Here is a 21,850-nt window from a genome sequence, read left to right on the forward strand (position 1 = left end):
GCATCAGGCGTGGAGATACAAATTTTCTTTTCACTGCCAAGCTGTCAATTTTCTTTATTTTTTTTTAATAATAAAAAAATAGTCGTTTGTTGTTGGCCAATGTAATAGCAGTAACATCGATTGCGCCGCTATAAATATAATCTGTAGTTGAAACGATAAGATATAATTCATCAAGATTAAAGACAATTAAAGAATAAATTAACGTTGGTGTTTTCCAAGTTTTTTACAAACCATTTTTTCATTGTTCTGTTGTACATTGGTTGGGCAGGGTACTGTTTAAAACAGGGGTTCTTAACCAGGGGTACGTGTATCCCTTAGAGGTACGAAGCATCAAAGCAGGGGGTACGACATGCAGGGTGAAACTATATGCTATTTAGGCATATTTGTAAAGACTGCGTAACAAGTTACTTTGTTATGTACAGTATCCAGAATAGGTTAGTTTTGTACTACTTACAATACTGTTTTCATGAATGCATTCAACACCCAAGTTGTAGATACACTGAGTTTTATTTACTTCCGTCGGCCATCTAAAACAGGGGGTACGAGAAAATTTTATGAAAGCTCAGGGTACGAGCGCAAAAAAGGTTAAGAAACACTGGACTAAACTTAAAACATTTGATGTAACATTTGACGTGGAGCGGTTGAATTGCTAAAGCCGCTGTCTGTCGCTAGAGAGTCGTAGCAGTTGTGGTACTTCGTTTAGTTGATTTCTGTAATTCATGCGATTTATACTGGCTCGTTGGCAGAAATATGATTTAAAATAAATCCTCATTTGAAAAACCAGCCCGACAAAACACTTCAAAACTAATGTCGTTTTAAGTTAATGATTTGATTAATGTCTCACAGACTACAGTAGTTTATTTGTTCTGTTAAACTGATGGGTCTTGCCATGATGTGTAAAATTGCTGACGGTAGAATACATCGTTTTGAAACTGTCACAATTTATATTCCCTACACTGTGCTGTCAGTGGAAACGTGTGAACGCAAGGTGACATGTAGAACTGTTTTTCTGTTTGTGTTGAAGTGCTTAATATTCTAAAAGGATTTTAAACCAATTTGAGATTTTTTCTATTCACCGATTCCGGCGTTTATTGGGTTAAATTCCAAAACGTTTGTAAACTGCCTTGACAGTTCAGACTTGGAAACTAATGTTTATGTGCTGGCAGTAAGTTATCATGAAAAGCCTTTTTTTAAATATAACTAAGAATGAAAATATTATCCAAGCAACGAAATCAGTCGATAAAAATCTTGGAATATATATTTCGCCTAATGGCATCTCCAGTTCCTTATTCAAATAGAATCTATTTGTTGCTTGGAAAATACATTCTTAGTTATTGAATTAAATAAACGGTGATCGTCGATGACCATGCTGCCTATTGAAGGGTCAGATACTGTTCAGTTCAAATACTCTCAGTTTTTCTAAATATAACTTTTATTCAAATTCTTTTTTTCCTTCACTTGCCAACTACAACTTGATTTCCTTGAACGGTTGGATTAAAATCTTGCAAGTTATTCGAACAGTATATTAAAACAACACGTTTTTACTGTACGTTATACATCAAAGACCTCTGCCCTTGAAGTTTTGTTCAATTATTTTCTTTGAATCGGCAACTGCAAATTGTTTTTTAGTCAAGTTTATAGAGCTCTTCTGGCAAATGTATTTTTATTTCGACGTTTCGACGTCCTATACCAGTGGTTCTCAAACTTTTTTATTGTCGGGGCCAAATGGTATTTTTTAAGTGTGTAGGGAGCCGCAAAAAAACGAAACCTTGAGAAAATCACTAAAGAAAATGACTTTGAAAGTTAAAATAGCAATGTTTGTTGGTTTTCTGAGGTCTGGTGCGAGCCGCAAAATAAGTAGTTGGGAGCCGCATGCGGCCCCGAAAACCGAGTTTGAGAACCACTGTCCTATACAGTTCGTCTTCATCAGGGTAAATAATATTATGCCTGGCAGCAATAGCTTATATGTTGGTTTTCTTTTGGTACAAATTCTACTTTGTGGTATTTTCGAATTACCAGTCACAAAATTGCGATGAAGGATTTATTTGCTTCAGAAACGAGAAAAAAACACGAAAAGGAAAATTCCAACTACTTCGAAACACCAAAAAGTAAATTAAATGCCCAAAATTTAAATGGTAACCGCCAAAGCCATAGAAATCACGCGCTTTCGTTATAATGTCGAATTCCGATAAATTTGCGCGAAATAACTCTAACCATGAATTGCTTTGCAACAAAAACAAACTTTTCGCCTGATAATGCTATCAGTCACGTCATAGCGGCCTATTACTACGTCATAATATAAAAAGATCTCTTGAGCAAACAAATACATGTTCAAGAGCGACCTCGTGCGGATCAGGCACGAATCAACATAGAAATCAACTACACACCGTAGATTGAATGGCGACGTAATAATGGCGCATTATGACTAAACAAAAGGGAACGATACCAGACCGTTGTGGAAGCGAGTCCCGTCACTTCCGGTAGGGGGATAAATAGCGGAGATGACGTATTTACATGCTCTCTTATGCAGAACGGGGTAAGGAGAAGGGGATTGTGCAAAAGAATCATGATTTTTTTTGATTTTTGCCTTATTTAAGGTAGGCTGTTTCTCTCATCGCGGGGCGGGGTTCGATAGGGTCGTGTTCTGAACCCGAGTACCAGAAATTACCCTGCATCATGGCGCCCTGACCCCCGTGCATGGGTTGGGGCATGTAGCCGCCTTGTATATCACGTGACACTCCTCCAGGGTGGGTGTAGGGTGGTAACATACCGGGACTCCCCCCGTTCGAGGGCAGGGGCGACGACATTTCGCTTTTCATCGATGTGGTCATACTGTGAAGCGGCGTCATCATATGATACGGTGACGTAATCGGTGGTGACGTCATACCGCGGTTGGGGGTCATTACGTCAGGAGGGGTGGGTGAGGGTTGCTCGTCTGTTGAGTTTGGAGTCCAGGTTCCGCCTCCCATCGACCCAGGTACCCCTGTATCGGCCCCAACCGGCGCTGGACCCACACTGCCCGGCGTTTCGAGATCCGATGACGTAGTAGGCGGCACGGATGACATCATAGGTGACGTAATAGAGGATGGTGAACCGGCGTTGTTGTTTGTGTTGCTGCTGTTGCTTCCTGGCGACACCATGGGGTTGTCTTTATCGTGGATTCCCTGCTTCATCAGCTTCTTGCACTTGGAGCGTCGGTTTTGGAACCAGATTTTCACCTGCGATGAACAGGGGGGTTATTATTAATCCGGACCAGCAGAAACAAACCGTGGTGGGATTCAATTTTTTTGTTAGCTGGTTCTATCACAAAAGTCATATTTTTCGCTGGTTCTGTTACAAAAAGTCCATTGACAGTAAAGTAATGCTAACCGGTTCGCTGATCTCATAAAATATCGTGACACGGTTCTATAGAACTGGTGCGAACTGGCTGAATTCCACCACTGGTTTTACGGTTATTTAATGCCTTGAACCGGCTGAATCCCACCAGTAGAGGAGAGTTATTAAGTTTATAGAGCTCTTCTGGCAATTGTATTTTTATTCCTACGTTTCAACGTCCTATACAGGTCGCCTTTATCAGGGTAAATAACACTGAATGCGCTTAGTGCAGTGCTCCATAAACAAAGGAAAAGCGAATGAAACGCAAGCACGCCACAACGCAAGGGAGGTTATTACTAATCCGGACCAGCAGAGACACATCATCGAACCCCTCATTAGGCGACGATTCGTGACGCTCTTACGTCACAAGGGCGACGTTGCGTGGGGAGGAGGGCGATAATTATTTCTCGCTGTTTATTTAATCACAACGAGGCGATTGTTAAGTTGTGGAATCGCGGTTTCGGCGCGAGAAGCAAAATGGAGGGGAGGCCGCCATTTTGTTTCGTGGGAATTGAATACACTTTAAGTTCACAAGGCTGGAAAACTATGAACTCGTTTGTTTTTACTTTACCGACTTTGAACAGCTGTTTTTGACGCAATTTATTTTGGCATAAAATCTCTGATTATCGGGTCAAATGTTTTTCTATGGTCCTTTGTTTATTTGGATGAAATCTGGATGGAAATATTATTAACATTTTGGTCTCGTAGCTGCATAAAATCTGCTTGCTGGTTCATTTAAGTTAAAGTAGATAGATTCTTTGTGAATTTGGTGGCAATATATTTGATTGAAAACAGCAGCAAAAGGATTTTGTTTTTCTGAATTTTAAATCTCACAACAGAATGTCTGAAACGAATGATGGTTTTTGTAAATGTGGATTATGACTTCATAAATTTTGTGGCAATAGATTTGAAAATGTAAAGAAAGCAACATAAATATCAGTTTGATTTTCGTATACATCGTATTCACTTAGACATCTTATAACTAGTGGCTAGTTTGGTCATCAGCCATTGCGTGTGTACAGAAGATGAGAGCAAGGGCGACCTAATACCTGTGGGATTATAGGATGAGCCGGGTGACCGGTCGCATAAATACGTCACTGTACAGGATTAAATCAACCCAACCCTCGGTTTTATCTCGCAACATTTTGAATTCTTCAATATGTGGAGAAGTAAATAGCGTTGCGAAAAATTGCAAGTTTAAAATTTGAATGAGGAAAATTACGATTTAACCCCCCCCCAGAAAAGTGGTAATTAATTTATTTCTGAGTAGGTTTTTAATGAACATATCTTGGAATGATTTTTGCGAAACCATATGCACAAACAGCTAAATGAGATCCAAGGGAATGTAAAAAACGCAAGCTCCAGCGTAAAATTTGTGCTTATAAAGGCCAGAAAAGTTGTATATTAGATTACAAATTTACAAGTAGTTATTAATTTCCATGATAAACCTATCGTGGGTTGATTTTTGTGAATCCATTTTTACAAACTGTTAAATGCGACCGAAAAGAATTTAAAAATTGCAAGTCCCACCGAAATCTGACGTTCTAAAGCTCTTCCTAGCGTAACAAAGTAGCTTCTGTGACGTGACACTGCTTATTATGACGTTGCAGTATCGTCGCACAAACTCTCACGCGCATTCACATCGACCCGCGTCGAAATGCATGTGAACGTACCTGGGTCTGCGTGAGTCCGAGCGTGGCGGCGAGTTCGGCCCGTTCTGGCAAAGCCAAATACTGAGTTTGCTGGAATCTTCTGTTCAAAGCTTGCAACTGGAGACTCGAGTATATCGTTCGAGGTTTTCGCATTTTCTTTTTCTTTCCTTTTGTCATCATTACGTCACTTCCCATCACGTGATTTGAATCTGCAAAAAAAGATAAAATCGATTGAAATTTTGATTTTAAAGATGTCCAGTTTTTGCAAAAAAACTCGCATAATTTTTTTATGTTTTACTTTTACTTTTTATTTTCCTGAAGAAAGTGTGATATATTTTTGGGGTATTGCAAAGGTTGTGGAACGACAAGGAAAATTTTTTCACAAATTAAACTGTTTTTTAAAAATTGCGAAGTTTCATAAATTGAGTCTTATAAAACTCGATTGGTAAAAAGATTGCTTTTTTAAGTTGTCGTACAGTTGTAATTGAAAACAAACATCTGTAAAAAAAGGTACGCTGAAAATGAAACAATTTCGAATGCTTTTTTTTGTATCGCTTAAACAAATTCACGTAAAAACAATTAAACTTTAAATGTGGCTAAAATGAAATGTTTTTCCAGGAGTGAAATCATTTACATTTCCACTGTCTCCGCCCTTCCCAAAACACGTGGGCTTGTAAATTAAATATCACTGCGCAGTGGATTCGGTTTTGCGGCGTCAAATTAATTAAGTCGACATGTTGTTTGGATGTTCATGCGATTCGCTGGTCACAAAGTTGAGAGTCGAAATTATAAGTTACAGCACAAACCAACATTTCCGACAGAGTATAACTAATTACACAGTACAGCGAAATCTCACGTTACTCCTCTACATGCGGTCGTTTGTGGCGGTTTGTGGTCATTTTCAGACCTTCAACGTTCGCGCAATATATCCGGTACATCAGAAGATGTTTTGCATGACTGTGTAGAAACGGACGGAGCGTTTGCCTCTTAAAGGTTCGGATTATTTGAAGTGCCCTCTCTCAAGTACGTCTACCAAAGTTCAGATGTTTCGGCCACTACAGGCTCGTTGAGACTTTACCGCACACTTTAAGTGCCCGAATAGCAATGCTACGCAAGGTTTTTTTTTCACCAAAACTTCTGTAGATCAAACCCACGTCATGTGACATCTACACGATTTTCAAATTGTAAATCCATTCGCGCATAAATTCCTCCAAGTCAAAGCTTAAAGCAAAAATTTAAAACTGACTTAAGGTCGATGCCGCTAAATTTGCGCGTTTTATTATTACATCACAAACCAATCGTGTTCGTTTCGCGTTTAAATGTCTTTGATTTTGTTATTACGTCACAAACAATTCGCGTTCATGTTGCTTTTTAATTATTTTGTTTTATTACTACGTCACAAACAAATCGCGTTCATGTCGCGTTTAAATGTCTTTGCACGAGTTCGCATTTTATAGTTGTAACTTTATGAAGCGTTCGCGACGGAAGTCTGTGAAACAGAATCTTGAAATAATAAAACTCGATGAAATGTTTTATGATCTAATAATGACGAAGTTCATTGTTACGACACGATGTCATTTGATCGGGATTCGAGAATCGCTTTTTCGCAGTCACGCGATACTTTAACCTTCGAGCACTTTATATGATGTCATAAAAGGATTGCAAGATGTTATCGAATGTCGTCAGGTCGAATTTCATTTTGCACTTTTCACTCGCGCGCATTCGAATGACATTTGTGACGTAACAGGCACGACATAATGGCCCGTTTGTCTCGTGGCAACACTTTATTGTGGTCAGCCGCCGAAATCGAGTTTTTTTTCGCGTGTTTTCTTTAGTGATTTGTCAACCTCGCGCCGCGCGACGCGATATGGTGTTTTCGAATTTAATAGACGCTCGAGTTTTCTCAAAAAAATATTTTTTTGAAGGTTAGAGCCAACTATACGTTATTTTATCTGAAAATCAATTTTTGATAACTTCGTTTAAAATAACTTCCATTAATTTTGTCTCAAAACCAGCCTATTTTTTGTTTTCGAATCACTTTATTAGTTACATATTTTTCAAATCCATAAAGAGTTAGAAATTTGGTAAAGCATAACTTTCCATTTTTTGAGAAACAAAATTATAACAAATTTGAAACTCAATAACTTGGTGACATTTCTTTTAGTATTTCCATTTCGAACTCTGGATATTCCGGGCAAAACTAAAAATATATTCCACGTACAGCTTCTTAACTTTTCTCCCATCATGCAATCGCTAAGATTTTGACAGTCCCGAAATATACGTTTCCGCCGGGACAATGAATCATACCAGGTTTGTTTATTTATCCTTTCCGTATCTCATCAATTCATCGCATGCAAATGAGTTCACTACAATGCACTGACCAAGTTACAAGTTGTTCAAAGTTCAAAAAATTCGCTGATAAAATCAAGTTTTATTGTCTGGCCACGACTTTTTAAATTTCATGCAATTTTTTAGTTTTGTGGATTTTGTTTAAATGTTTTTACTGATGACGGCATGGGTAATTAGCAAAACTATTCGGTAAACAAGCACGTCGGTTTAATTACAATTCGTTCTCCATCAAAACAAATACCTAGGAATATATTGCCAAAAATTAAAAGTCAGAAAATCAATGTTTTTGATGTAATTTGCATCATGCCTTGTTGCTTTAAGTGTCAGTTACCAACGCAAAAATATAACTTGCCGTTAAAGATTAAATTAAAACTAAACTTAATTCGCAATTGTAGGAAAACTATAGAAAATTTTGATACTGCGTTTCACATTGACTCTTTTGATACAGCATCACAATTTTACAACTATCAGTTGCAGTAAAAATCAGTTGGACAAAAAGTCTAAAAAACGAGAAAAATAAACACGTCGTTGTGGTTTTTCGTCGACCCCAACACCCCCTCGTCTCTGATCACGACAAGCTTAAAAAATTCGTCGCTGGGTCGGTTATAAAAATACATAAAAGCAGGAATCCAATGCTGCGAGATGAAATATAAGATGTGGGCCATTATGTCGCGAAAAGATTGAGGTGATAAGAGCACTGCATCGACACGGTTTGCTTTGATAAGGACCACGTTACCTTGCGTGCAAAGCCGAAAGCCTGGGGGCCAGATATAAGTGCATATTAAAAGCAGTGAGCAAGTATAGGTGGAGGCGTATCGTGTAAGTGTTTGTTTAACAAGTCCCATCCCTGTGCCATCAGCCCTCGCATCTCACTTTAGCTCGGTCTAATGTTCCTATTACTTCATACGCGACCGATTCTGTTCTACACCTTGCTGTAATTTGTGTAAAATATGGACATCAGCTGCTATTGGTCGTTAAATGGCTGAATTTCAGTAAATTCTTACCATTTTATGGCTGAATTTTAATGGATTCGTGCTGTTAAAAGGGTGGCTTCCTACTGGTATAAGTAGTGTACAATATTTTCGACAAATTTTATGCTAAAAGTTAGGGAAAAAAAATACTAGGGTGCCTACTGTAAATAGTTCAATTATTGTGATTGTTTTGCAATACGTTTGTCATACAAGAGCAATTTTGTATTACATTAATTTTTGAAATGTTTTCTTCTTATTATTTTTAAGTGAATTTTTTTGATCAGACTATAATTGATTCTTGCTCATTTTTCGCCGCAAATTTTGCTCCATTTTCCCGCGAATTGCAAATTTGTTTGCGTTGCCTAAAGTAGTTTGTTAAAAAGAATTGGAGTCGCGAAACTGGTATGTTGTCGTTTATTTTGAAAACTCTGTAAATAAAATACTTAATTATCTTACAAGACAAGATTACTTTGTGTAACTGCCAAGTCAGGCATAATAATTGCAGAAAAATATAGTTTATCTGTCATGTCTCGATTTTTTCTCCAAATTTAGCTTATTTTTTCGGCGTCGCTTTAAGAAACATTCGATTTTGTAACATTTATGACTCACACGGTTTCGGAAAAAGATCAATGGTGCCTGTAGCGACGACTTAAAAGCGCGACTCTTGTACTCCCACCGGCGACTTAAATGTGCATGGCGGCTTGAAATCCTGTTGGCGAATTCGAATCCTTTTCCTAATCCCAAGTTAACCAGATAAAAAAGACGCAGAACCGGTGTCGGAATTCGAACGCTTTCACTTAAAACTCGATCGCGGCGCGGTTTCTTGTTACAAATGCGCGCAACTATTTGATGTTCTTCCGCGTGGATCGATGAGCTCGTGCGATGCATTAGCGCTCCGCCCTTTGATTGTAGAGCGTGAAAACAAAGGAACCGCGCGTGTTTACCTGAAAAGCTTCAATCGGCCTCCCTGCTTTGACGCGCAAGACACCATTGTGACGTTGTGCGTTCGACTGTGACCTCATAATTAACTGGCAATAGTTTTTGTATTGACACAATTCTTCATGTGAGAGAGTCGAGATATGACTGCGCCGCACAGGATCATTTGAATCCTGTCGTGTTGGATCAATGAGTCAGCCAGGGCTATAAGTTGACCCATGTTTAACCCCCAAAAGGCCCCAGCAAGGCTGTAACTCTTTCGGATGTGGTATATATCGACTGGCGCCTGCCTCCTTCCAATGTCAATATGTTAGGTTTGGCAACGTTGGTGGCGCAACAATCACCACTGTGATGTAACAGTGCTTCGTTCCGATCCGTTGATTTGCAAACCTCGCATGTAAATAACGCTAATGGATCACGTGACCCGAACGGTTTCCTGTGAGCGAACAATCAACATTATGACGTTAAAGGCGTGGTTGTTGGATTTTTACGACGAACACAAACTTGTTCTGAGACCGGTTTCAGGTGATGACGCCTCGAGGCACGATCGTTGCTAGGAAACCGCGCGCGCATGCGCACAACTTGCGGCCCAGGCGCCAATTAAGGTCGAGTGTAATTGCGAGTTTGTCCGGATGCGACAAGTTCTCGAATCCGCGTCAATCAAAAACTGCATCGGCACTGTGACGTCACAAGCACCGATGCTCGCGCGTTGTTTCTGGATCAGTGGAGCGGGACGGAGTGACCCCCTGCGAGCCCCCGCTTTAACCCCACACCCACCTGCAGGCCCCGCGTTTCATGTGAATGTTTGCCTTGCTCAACCCCGCGGAAATTCGTCTATGACATCACAAGTTAATTAAAAGCGCGCGCGCCTTCTCGAATTAAGTGCTTGTCGATGTCGTGGAGCTTCGTGCAGCTGTGTTCGTGCCTCGCGGTTCGATTCAACTTGAATTCCGCTTAAAAACTGCGTCGACGCCAAAAAACTCAAACTGCTGTCGATTCGATTCAAACATTCTCCATCATGAATCAGTCATTGTGACGCGACAGTGCGCAGCGATGCGGAAACGCGCGATGCGTTGTTCGATTTTTTTTTCAGTCACGATTTATTGAAATGTTTCAAAACGCTCCTCGCCCCGCTAAAATTCCTGCCAGTCCATACCCCATTCATTATTCATAAAGCCCACAGTGTGACGTCATAGAAGCTGACACTGTTGCGTTCCATGCAAGGATTTTTAAGCTTAGAGTTGTTTTTCTGTATAAAAATAAACAACTTTTTGCGCCAAAAACTACTTCTAATGTTAAAACAAAATTTAAACTCTCGGATTCTATTCGAATAAGGAACTGAAAATGCTTTTATGCGAATTGCATGTTTTAATTTTAACCCCTAATCTTGGTTTAAATTCCCTAACACCTTGCAAAACGTTTGTAACCGTGGGTGATATCAATATTTTGCCGCGTTGAAGCAAACTTTCAAGTGTTTTTATGTTTACATACAACAGGTCAGCTTTGAAACTGTGTGACTTACAACTTGAGATTGTAACCTAGGCTTTGTACGTTGGTTGATGTATGGAGTTTTAATCCCTGACTCAAAACACTCGCAGTGGTGATATTGACCGCAACACGAGTTGACCAAACACTTAAATCCGATTTCAGTTAAGTGCCAACAACACCGATTCGAACCTTAAGAACCGATGCGACTTGTAACCGTAACCGCTGTCCAATTCATACTAAATTGAGTTCAAAGTTGCCCTTTTTGTATGGTTTAATTTCAAATACTTTCTTAATACCTGACATGGTGTTCGTTTGAATTAAGATTTCCAATGTTTAAGCAACTGTAGGTAATGGTTCTTAGTGGGCGATTGTTGCAATTGTTTATTCTAACATTTCACATGAAACTATTGGTTCAAAGTTCACCGTTTTCGATCATCCAATCTAATAATCTTTCTTTATGCATGAGATATTATTTCTCCTTGGGATATTGTTTTGAAAATATTTCGTATATATGACCAACTTTAGTTGAGGGTTCTTATGGGGCTATTGTTGCACTTTTTGTCTATGGTAAGTCTATGGTACAAATGTGATAATGTAAAACTTATGCTTATCAATATTCGTCAGTTTTTGTTTCATTGGGCGACAGTTTATGTGCACTTAGGTGTTGCTATAAGACAACTGTTATTTTAAAGTTGAAATTGTATTTGCATATTGAAGATGCCGGTTAAAACCAATTATTACTGCCAAAACATGACAAGACAAGCCTATGACATTTCTGTGAACATTTCACTACAAATATGGCGATGCGCGCAGTACGTGAGGTTTTTATGTGAGTTGGATAATAATTACTGTATCCGCGTTGCAATTGTTTGTTGTGTTGACGATAGTAATTACATGATGCCGGTAATTGTAAGTTTCCCTCCAAGCCAGCATGCTGCTCTAAGCCACGCGCCAAATTGCAAACGACCTGGCGTTTTTGTGGTGCCCGAATTGGCTGTTTCGACTTTAAGTTGTAACAAAACACTGCCAAGAGGAAATTCAATACACTTTTGCGGTTTTTACGCTTGCAGTGTTGAAAGCTTAAGGAATGTTTGATAACGATTCGTTCTGCGTGAGTGTAGATTTGTTACTACATGCGAATGGGTTAGAGTCAACTATAAATTATCTTGTTTTTAAATACAAAAGTAAAAAATAAGTAAAAGTGTTTAGTATTACAAAACGTGGTTCGTATGTTACTACAAAGTAATGTTATTGTAGTTCGTATTTTCCCAGAGAAAAACACGCTTTTGAATAACTTTTTATGAACATAATTCTCCACATTGGGGTGTCAGAAACATATAACAAAATGGCGGCCTTCACACGCCAACCCTAGTCGAGGCGCTGTGATCACGTGCGAACGTTACTATAGAAACGGTGGCGCGATGAATTATTAAATAAAGCGGATTGCGTGTTGCCGGTGGAAGGCGGGTTTTCTGCGTTCACGGGCCCGCCAATTGATCCGTTGTCAAATTTCAATCACGACAAAAAACTCGGTGGGCGAAATACTCGGGCACGGAATAAATATTTTAAGCTGCCGTGTTTTGAAGTTCACGCCTGGAATTGTACACGACCTCTATTCAGACACTGATGAAGCTTATAAAAGCGAAATGCATTTGTTTTCGTAAACAAATAAAATACATGGCATGAGCATTTGCCGAAACGTTTGGAATATAAAGCATGTCGCTTTTTACGTCTATTTAGGCCGTTATTTTCACCATTAAACTTACGAACAGATCCGTATGTAGTGTTTCAAATAAATTACAGCGACAGATTTAGTGTTTTCACTTTTAAATTTCCCTCCAGTCACGAATTAATGCCCCTGAATCGTCACAGTCCGTTGCTTTACTTGTAAGGAGATTTCATTAATAAGGAAAAGATTTACTATAATCCAAACCTTATGTTTTTGCCCTTTAAACTTAGAGCGGTGTTTCTCAAGCATAATTTTTTTCTAATTTGATAAGCAAGATCAACTTGGGCAATTTTTTTCCCATTCTAATTCCTTGTAATGCGTTTAAATTCCTTTTACATCGGTTACATTAAAGTAAATATATAGAAGTGTTGAAATAAATATCCTTGCAAATTGGCCTGTAAAGGCACCCAGGCCATTATCATTGTCTACTCGTAATAAAATACCTTTGAACTTTTCACCTTACAGTGATTTTTGCTTTTCCTTCATTTTTGTACACTCCCTATACGTTTTAAACCGATACGTATTCAAACGTCACAATTCCAACTCAGCGCGTTTCTCTACTTCATAAGGTAGCGTTTGTGACGTACAAGAAAGTCCAGTGCGCTGCGGTAATCATGATTCGGACTAACGACCGTGCAATGGTGACGTAACACCCAATAAAAAAATCATTTGCCCAGAAACGAAACGTAACCGGATAAAATATTTCTCTTAAGTTTGCAGATTTATGTCTAACATTCATGCTTTGAAATTTAGAGAAAAATTGCTTCTTAGCGCTATAATGTTTAAAATATGTTTCATAAAGGTTTTTTTAATTTGCCCCAGTAATATTTCTAACATTAAAGCTTTGAAATTTAGAGAAGAAATAACAATTTCGGCGACTTAGTGAAACCCAACTTGAGGTTTTACCAGATTCAGTGAAACCTTTATGTGGTTTTCAACTTTCCCAATTTATTGTTTAGCTTTCCTTTCCCAAAACAAACCTCGAAGCGACGATGCATGAACTAGCAACAGTGACATAACTTGCTTGTGATGCTTCTGTGGGAAAATCATGCCGCAAACATTGAAGGAGCCGTTTGAAGTCCGCCTGCTTTAAACATGAGACGCCGCGACATATTCCTTGCTCGTTTGCCCGCGCATCGATGCGTCGCGATCCCTCCATTGTTACAAGTAATTCTACAACTCATTGTTGCGATTGATGTCCGCAGTTACGCATGGTCGCGCGCATATCGCGGCATAAGGCCCCCTCCCCCCAATATGTGCCCCCGTTTTGGGTTATCGTGGGAAACGCTGGGTCAACATAGGGGCAAATATTTTAAAATGAATTTTCTATAATTCCCGCCTACGTCTATGACGCACAATCATCGCGCGATCCACAAATCCAAACTCGATTATGACGCGTGTGTGACGTCACAATGTCGCTAGGTCGCGCTTCTAGTTGTGAAGATTTTGTAAATTGTTTCGTTCCGGGCGCGGCTAAACCAACACAATGGTCACGCGAATTCTGACTTGGCAAATTCACCGTCGCGCCAGCCCTGACTCAGAGTTAGAATATTTCCTGCCAAGTTCACCGCCGTTGCATCATAAACAAAGTCTTACCCTTCTTTATGATAAGAAAGCCAGAAGAACTGATGATGACATGAGCATTTGACAAAACGCTTAAACAATAAGCATGTCGCTTTTTACGTCTATTTGGGCCTTTATTTTCACCATTAAAGCCAGAAGAGCTCTATTAACTTGATATTATGCCTGGCAGCAATAGCTTATGTAAAGTCTTACCTTGGTGTAGAACGGCGTCGCTTAGGCTCCCGCAATTCGGGTATTGGTTCATCAGGCCCCCGTACGACGAGTGACTTGGGGGTCCGTACGCCGACGAGAACCCCGGGAAACCACCGGCCCCAGGCCCAAGAGGCGGGGGTGGAGGGGCAGAGTAACCCGAAGTAGAGGTCTGCATACTGTGAGGATGATGGTTCGAAACTGGGCTGACCCCGGAAGCTACAGACGCTGTGATGCCCTGGATCGCTCCGTGCTGACTTGTCCCACCGTAAGGCGACGCATAAGTCGAGCCCGGCATCCCGTAGCTGCCTCCGACCGGGTTTCCGAAGCCCGAAGGCCCGCGAGCGTTGCCGAGATATCCCGATGCCGGGGTTGGTTCGTAGCTGTAGCCATAAGCACTCATTTGGCTTTCCGCGTGCTGTTGAAAAAAAAAGATAAAAGAAATAAATTTCAGCCACAAATTGTCACTTCCAAAAGCTCCGCTTCCAAAGTGAAGCGCCCCAGTGATAATTAGAATGCAAAATGGCAGGCAGCGCGACAAATTACCAGCCGTAAGCGACAATCAGCACGCTGTGTTTGTGCCGCGCGACATGATTTATTCGGAAACGGGACATTTTAATCAAAATAGAATACAACATTCAAAGTTACAATGAAAACTTTACAGAAGTCCAGTTAAAGTTTGTGGCTTGCTTTGTTATCGATTTCAAACGATGGAGTCTTTGTTTAAAAGCAGGAAACCAATTGGAACAAGGTCTTATCCAATTTTTCATGATCTTAGACCACATTATAAAAAAATTATAAATTCACAACCCAAATGACAGCCAGGAAAATTTGTCCGCGATTTAAGTCATCAAGTCAAACAATTTCCAATTTGTAAAAGCCTAAAATCATTTTTTGGCGGTCGATACTCAAGATATGCGACAAGAATTATGTAAATTTCCGTGGCTTGCAACGATGCATGGTTAAAAATTAACGCATTATGTTTGCTGTGTGAATTGAAAGCTCAAAATCGCCGGCAATAAAATCCAATTTGCAACGCGAACCACAATTTAGATTAATCCTTCTTGGTCAAATTGGATCCAGTTTCAAATGTTACAGGTTATACAGTGTTTTTGACTCGCCAAATTTGTCTCAAATATCAAGGACGGCGTTCATATTCGGCTCAGGACAATTTTTAGAACACCATAAATATAAATGTACGGATGCATTAAATATGCAACCATAAAAAATAGCACTACAATTGTTGGCCAAAATTGCTGCACAAATTGAAGTAAAAATAGCGGTTGTTTAAACGCTTGCAAAAGCAGTACATTTCCTATGCGTTACTTAACTAACAATTATAAGTCTATGCTGGTTTAGGTTTGAAATTTTCTATCTTTCTTCTGCTTATTATGGTGTTGAGCCAAGTTGGTGTTAAAACAATTTTTGAGATTTTTTGATTTTGATGCACGATGTCCCAGGAGTGCAATAATTTCCCTATTATCGACTTTGTGTAAATTATAAAATTGTCCTTACCATGTGTTATGTAAATGCAAAAAAGCTTAAAATGGTGTAAAATGTAAAATGCCCAACAATCATTTTTAGTCCAAAAAACATTGTTTTAGTATAAATTAAAGTTATAAAAGCACCCAGGCCGTTGCTTTGTGGATGAAGACTAGATCCCTATGGTAATATTTTTGGTTCAAAAATAACTCGAAGTCATCCGTCTTTTAAATTCAAGTTATGTATATTTTGCTTTGGGAGTAGAGCTAGTTTCCAATTGAAAATGTCGCAAAGATGCTGTAAAGACCAAATGCAGCAAACACCTTAAAAATCCCCTCCCAAAAGTGTAGCTTAACTCTTTTCTCTGTACATATTTTTTCTTTTGGGGGGCCGCAATTGCTTATAGAGGAGCTATTGTAAAGTACTCACTGCCCATAGTGCTGAAAAATGCTGTAAAAGCGCATCCGAAAATCCCAAAGAAAAAAGAGCTATCGCTTTACTTTGAACATAACTTTTTTTCAGCCCTTGTTGTTTTTGGGCCACTGCATGTTTATAGAGGGACCATTGTAAATATTCACTGCCCATAATGAAGAGTGGAAAATATTTGGCGGTTTCGTAGCAGCGTGTTGGAATGCGACGTCTAACTTCACGTTCTCATACTCGCTGCTGCGGAAGTAGACGCGACCTGCTCGATAATAACGGGTTACGCGGAATGCCTTCCACCTGTCGACGACTCACTCTCACACACACGCTACACCGCCGTCGTTGTTGCCTTGACAACCTTTCATACCGGCCGCTGATGTCTTTGCTCTGACTTTGAGAGTTTTTAAAAACAGTTTTTTTTGCGCAAAGGCAGTTACACCAATAGTGTTTTGGTTTGTCGAAAAAAACAACAACACCGTTTTAGAATCATTTTACTGTAAAGTTTGCCTAGGTCTTTGATTGCCATAAATGATTTAAAATTTTTGGAGCCGCCGCTGATGTGTTCGCTCTGATGCTGACTTTGAATATTGGTTGTGGAGCTTTTCGAAAATAGTTTTTTTTTTGCGCCCGAAGACAGATGTACCAATAGTATTTTGGTAACACACCGCCACACCGCCGTCGTTGTTGCCTTGACAACCTTTCATACCGGCCGCTAATATCTTTGCTCTTGTGTTGACTTTGAGTTTTGGTTGTGGAGCTTTTCGAAATTGTTTGTTTAACGCGCGAAGGCAGTTATACAATAGTATATTTAGTTACTGTATAAAAAGCCATTTTCGGGTCGTTTTTCTGATAAATTTATTGGTAAACTTGGCTGTAATTTTAGTGTAAAGTCATGTTTCTTATTTATTCCTATACATAGCACTCATTGGCCAAGAAAAAATGTCATTGAAGTCCCAACATTTCGGACAAGACCCAGTGAGCTACACGAAATTGATAACAGCAAAATTGAAAACACGCCCTCCATATGTTTTCCCCAATTTATTTACGATCTGGTTTCAATGTCAAATGATTCACTAAAAAACTACGGAAATAAAAGTGACCCGGATGTTGGAGCGACAGTCATCGACATATCACGTGACAAGGTCAACCCGACACGCGATGATACGTAACAATGTCATACTGTGATGTCATAAAAAACACAGATTTTGTCGCATTATTTTGTCACTATAACGTTTTTCGACCATTTCTGGGGGAGGAAATCAAGTAATAGTGACGTAACAATGCCAGGTTTTCCAGTAATATCGAATGTGACGAATGGCGGTGCGCGATTGTCCGATAACAATCGCGATTGTTTTCATCGTTCCGCCGCGCGATGCTTATCGTTCACCTCCGCTCTTCAAAGTCTCCTCCCGCGCTTGTTTATTTGTTTTATGTTCGAGTATATTGTTGTTGTCGCGCGTTAATGTCTCTGGCACACGTCACCTGCGCACTTTTACTGCCCACACAGAAGCACGCCAGCACGCGTCATAAATCGTTATTTTTTGAACTTTGTTACCGCACCATTGTTTACAGTGGGTTCAAATATTTGTAAGTCAAAGTTATGACTTTAAACAGAGCCTAATCTATAACAGCGAGTTCCCTGAATTTATTGTAAAAATAAAATGTTATTTAGTTAACGCGAGCGCAGGAACTTATAAAAAATAAACCACATGAGCCCAGTATAAAAAGCTTCGGTTACACATTAAACGAAGACTAAGTTTTGCGAAGTAATTTCTCCTTTTAAGATTGTCCAGCTCGAACAAACTGCATCATTGGGATAAAATAAGTGCGAATGTTACTGGGCAATAATATAATATAGGTGATAAACACCAAATCGGGATGTAAAAATTAACTAAACGTTGCAGCGAGGGCGCGACTATTATGGGCCAAAACTTTAAGTTCTACATGAACTTGCGTGACTTCATTTGTAACTTGACGTTTTCCCAACGTTACCCAACCAAGCGTGAATCAATCGCTTTCACCTGTGTAGTTCCAGGTTGCTGAACATAAACGTATCAAGGCCTGTTACACTTTTTAAACCTTTTTTGTTTTGTTTTTTCAGACCGGCTGACGACCATAAACGTATCGAGGCCTGTTACACGTTTCGCAACTTTTTCGGTGAGTTTTTTGTGAACATAAAACCTTCTATTTAGTACCTTTTTTCGTTTTTTTTGTCCCGTTTGGTAAACATAAACCCATCAAGGCCTTTGTTACATTTTTCCACCCTTTTTGGTGCTTTTTTGGGGCCCGGTTTAATGAGCATACACTCATCGAGGCCGGTTACACTTTTTAAACTTTTTTTACCCTTTTTTTTCGATGCGGTTTTTGTGAGGCCTGTTACACTTTTTGTTCCAATTCGATGAACATCACTCCATCGAGGCGTTACGAACTGCATCAAATTTGGGGGAGAACTTATAGAGACTCGCAAAAGTGGCAATTACTGACAGCTAACAGCGAGCTAACAGGGCTGGGAATGTAGCAAAACTTTTGCGAGCGACCGAAGGCGTTGTCGCATGAACACGATGTTTTGCTCGAGGCTGTAGGATTAAGGATTGAGATCTTGTAGCGGTGACATGTCCGACATGGCCAATGCCGTGTTCCCTCTTTTCTTGCGGGCCACTTTGATGCCGGCTTACCGTAGACGCCACTCCAGATTAACTTCACGTGAAAATAACCCTCATCGGACGCGGATACTATAAGGTCACGTGACAGTGCTAGTGTTTTTTTCGCGAACTTGTTTAAAAACGCGTTTCATGCTATTTCACGTTTTATGGCGCTGTTGACATTGAACTTCTGCATGAAGGGGCATGTTGATGGAAAGGTTGACCAAAAAAATCTAGTTCCCTTCAACCCTAAACCTAAAAGTCAAAATGTCCCAAAGCCTAAAAGTTACATCTAGTTCGTATATGTGTGCATCTAAACGCTAGTACCTTTGAAACTAAAAGTTCTAGCACCCTTATAAAGCCCCTTTAATATCTATCCACCTTCCCGGTGTCAAAAACCAACGCATCAAATCTAATCAGAGTTGAAAATCTTAATATAAAAACGCGCCCCCTCCCTTGGTGTAACCTGTGCATCAAACCCTCCCGTGCTAGGGTAGGCGGTGTTGGGTTACAGATCGGGCAGAGCAACGATCTTTGATATACTTGAGAGCCCAGCACGATCTTGCCCTTGCTTACTGGCATCGTGTTTCAATGAATATCACTTGAGGCGACGTGAGAAGTCGCGAAAACGTTTCTACACTGTACTGGTCTAGTCGTGTCTTTTTTGACTATTTTCTTTAGTGCTGTTTACAGCTGTACTCCGTAGGTGTCTGTTTTTGTCTTTTTACCGCCATTTAAACACTAAAAAACCCCGGTTAAGACCCCTTGCTACGTTGTTTTCAAATTAAAAAAGAATTTTAAATATTGTTTTGTTTGCCAAAAAAAATATTTAAACTAAAAAACAATAGTAATTTTGAACAGTAACTTTGACTTTTTGGTTACATGCTCATTTTGTGTAACATACCTCTAATCTATAACCTTTAACCTTTAACCTTTAAACCTTTAAAACATATATGTAAACCTAGTGATATATTACAACGTTTTTACTGATTCTTACATTTTTCTAACTGTAACTTATATACGTCTTATTTTGAATAATTTGCCTAACAGTCTTAGGTTTAACACGACTTAGAATCTACATACTTAATGGCAATTCATTTCATCCATTATTTAAAAACAAATTCTGGAAATCAGCTAAAAAGTTTTTTGGAAATTGTGTGGGTGTATTGAAAAGGTCATCTCAAATTTACATGACTTTATTTTAAGCTCAAAATATGACAAATTCAGGATGTACATTAAAAGTAGTGACTGTTTTTCAGTACTTTCCTCAAAACGTGAGAATAAGAGCAGTTTAAATTACTGTCAGAAACCGCAAGAGTCTAAGTTACAACGAGCTATAATTGCTGGCTGCTTCTTTTTGCGGTGAACGCGTTTATGTCAAAACATCACGAAATTTGAAAATGTGCAAAAGGCATTAACTTAAAAACAAGTTGCCATTTTAAATGTAACGTTCCAAAAAAACTTTGTCCAGCTGTTTTTAATCTTTTTTTTGTAAGTAAAACTAAAATGGGTAAACACCTCAAACGATGGCAATATTTTTGCTGGCATCCTAACTTATTATAGTTTAACAAATAATTCTTTAATTAAATTTTTATATTGAGTTTCTGCCACCTTCCATAATTTTTAATTTTTTTAACCAAAAAACTGAATCTTTGTTTAAAGTTAACCCATACAGATTAAATCCGGTGTTAATATGGCAAAATCTACTTAAAATATTTTTTTTCTTCCTATAACATTAGTTAGCCGTTACATTATGTTAAGTTTTACTATGAAGTATTTGTGAAAGTATAAACTACCAAATGTCCAGGCTTGTTTAAAAAAGATAAAATATATAAAAAAATAAAATTCTAGTGTGTCTTTGAAACTAGTGTGTCTGTTTCAATATCTAATTGTTTTTTAAGTATTTTGAACAAGCTGGTGTGTTATAGTTAGCAAATAGGGAACTGCGCAATTAAGCATTGTTGTGAGAGAAAATATCATTTGTTGCAACGGACTTAAATTGCTTTGTACCTGGGCTCCCGGAAAAGCCCCTTTCCCTCGAAATAAAAACAAAATAATAGAACGGAAATGTCGATGATTATCGCGCTAAGTTTTGACAAGAAATTAACAAAACTAATCTCATCATCTAACAGATGCACGACAATAGACAGACGCGATCGACAGTGACGTCACAATGGAGGGGCGCTTGTAACAACAAAACCAAATCACCGATTCGAATTTCATTGTTTTTCTAACCACTTTCGTTTCGCGGCACCGCCTTTATTCGCTCATAATCGTGTTTTTACTTGAGGAACGCGCGATGCATTAGAAACCAGATGCAATTGTCACGTGACTGCGATACGCATGAATGCGCGCAGCTGTATAATTAAGGAGAATATCGAAAAAAAAATGAACGTGATCTAATTACGATATTAGGCGGCGCAGGCTCGAAATTAGGCCTCGTTCGTGATCAACGATTCATAAGTTTCATTTTTAACCCTGCAATTATGAAAATTTGCACAATTTAAAATTTGATTTGCAACGTTTGTGAGGTAATAATTCGATCTGCAACGTTTATGAGTCGACAATTTCATATCACAGTGAAATTTCCCCTCGATTTTTGAACAAATCAAAATTTTATCAATACTTTTTATCTCCAAAGTGGCCTAGTTGTACCATGTCAATATCACAGGTGTGGGAGCATATAGCATGAGTCAAATAGCTCGGAGCAAAGTCGTCTGATGTTTTAATGAATAAGGCGTCAAAAATAAGATCTTAAAGTGAGTTGTACATGTCTGAAACGTCACTGAATCATTCATTCACATTTTGTATGTGATGAAATAATTACCTGATTGTCGCTAGTGACAAGGGAATATTGTTACGTCACACACACACTTACCATGACCATGCCCGCGTATTGTAGAAATCTTTATAGTTTTTCCTGACTTTTGAAAATTGGATGAATTCCGTTGGAAAATTTTCTTGACACTAGTAACTTCAGTGTGTTAATAGCTATTCCAAAATGAACAACCTGTCCAAATACAAAACACA

General features: G+C 39.0%; 1 protein-coding gene across 1 annotated transcript; it reads right to left on the minus strand.

Annotated features, from left to right (window-relative positions):
* Positions 1–2,027: 2,027 nt before the first annotated feature.
* On the minus strand, positions 2,028–21,850 carry LOC145218473 (uncharacterized). Its single transcript, XM_080085879.1, has 4 exons — positions 21,699–21,850; positions 14,277–14,691; positions 5,049–5,236; positions 2,028–3,218 (listed from the first exon to the last, which is right to left on the minus strand). The coding sequence occupies exons 1-4, from the start codon at positions 21,705–21,707 to the stop codon at positions 2,589–2,591; spliced, it is 1,242 nt and encodes a 413-aa protein (XP_079942005.1). The 5' UTR covers positions 21,708–21,850; the 3' UTR covers positions 2,028–2,588.

This window comes from Phallusia mammillata, chromosome 3 (genome assembly GCF_965637545.1).
Source record: "Phallusia mammillata chromosome 3, kaPhaMamm4.hap1.1, whole genome shotgun sequence".
Taxonomy (NCBI): domain Eukaryota; kingdom Metazoa; phylum Chordata; class Ascidiacea; order Phlebobranchia; family Ascidiidae; genus Phallusia; species Phallusia mammillata.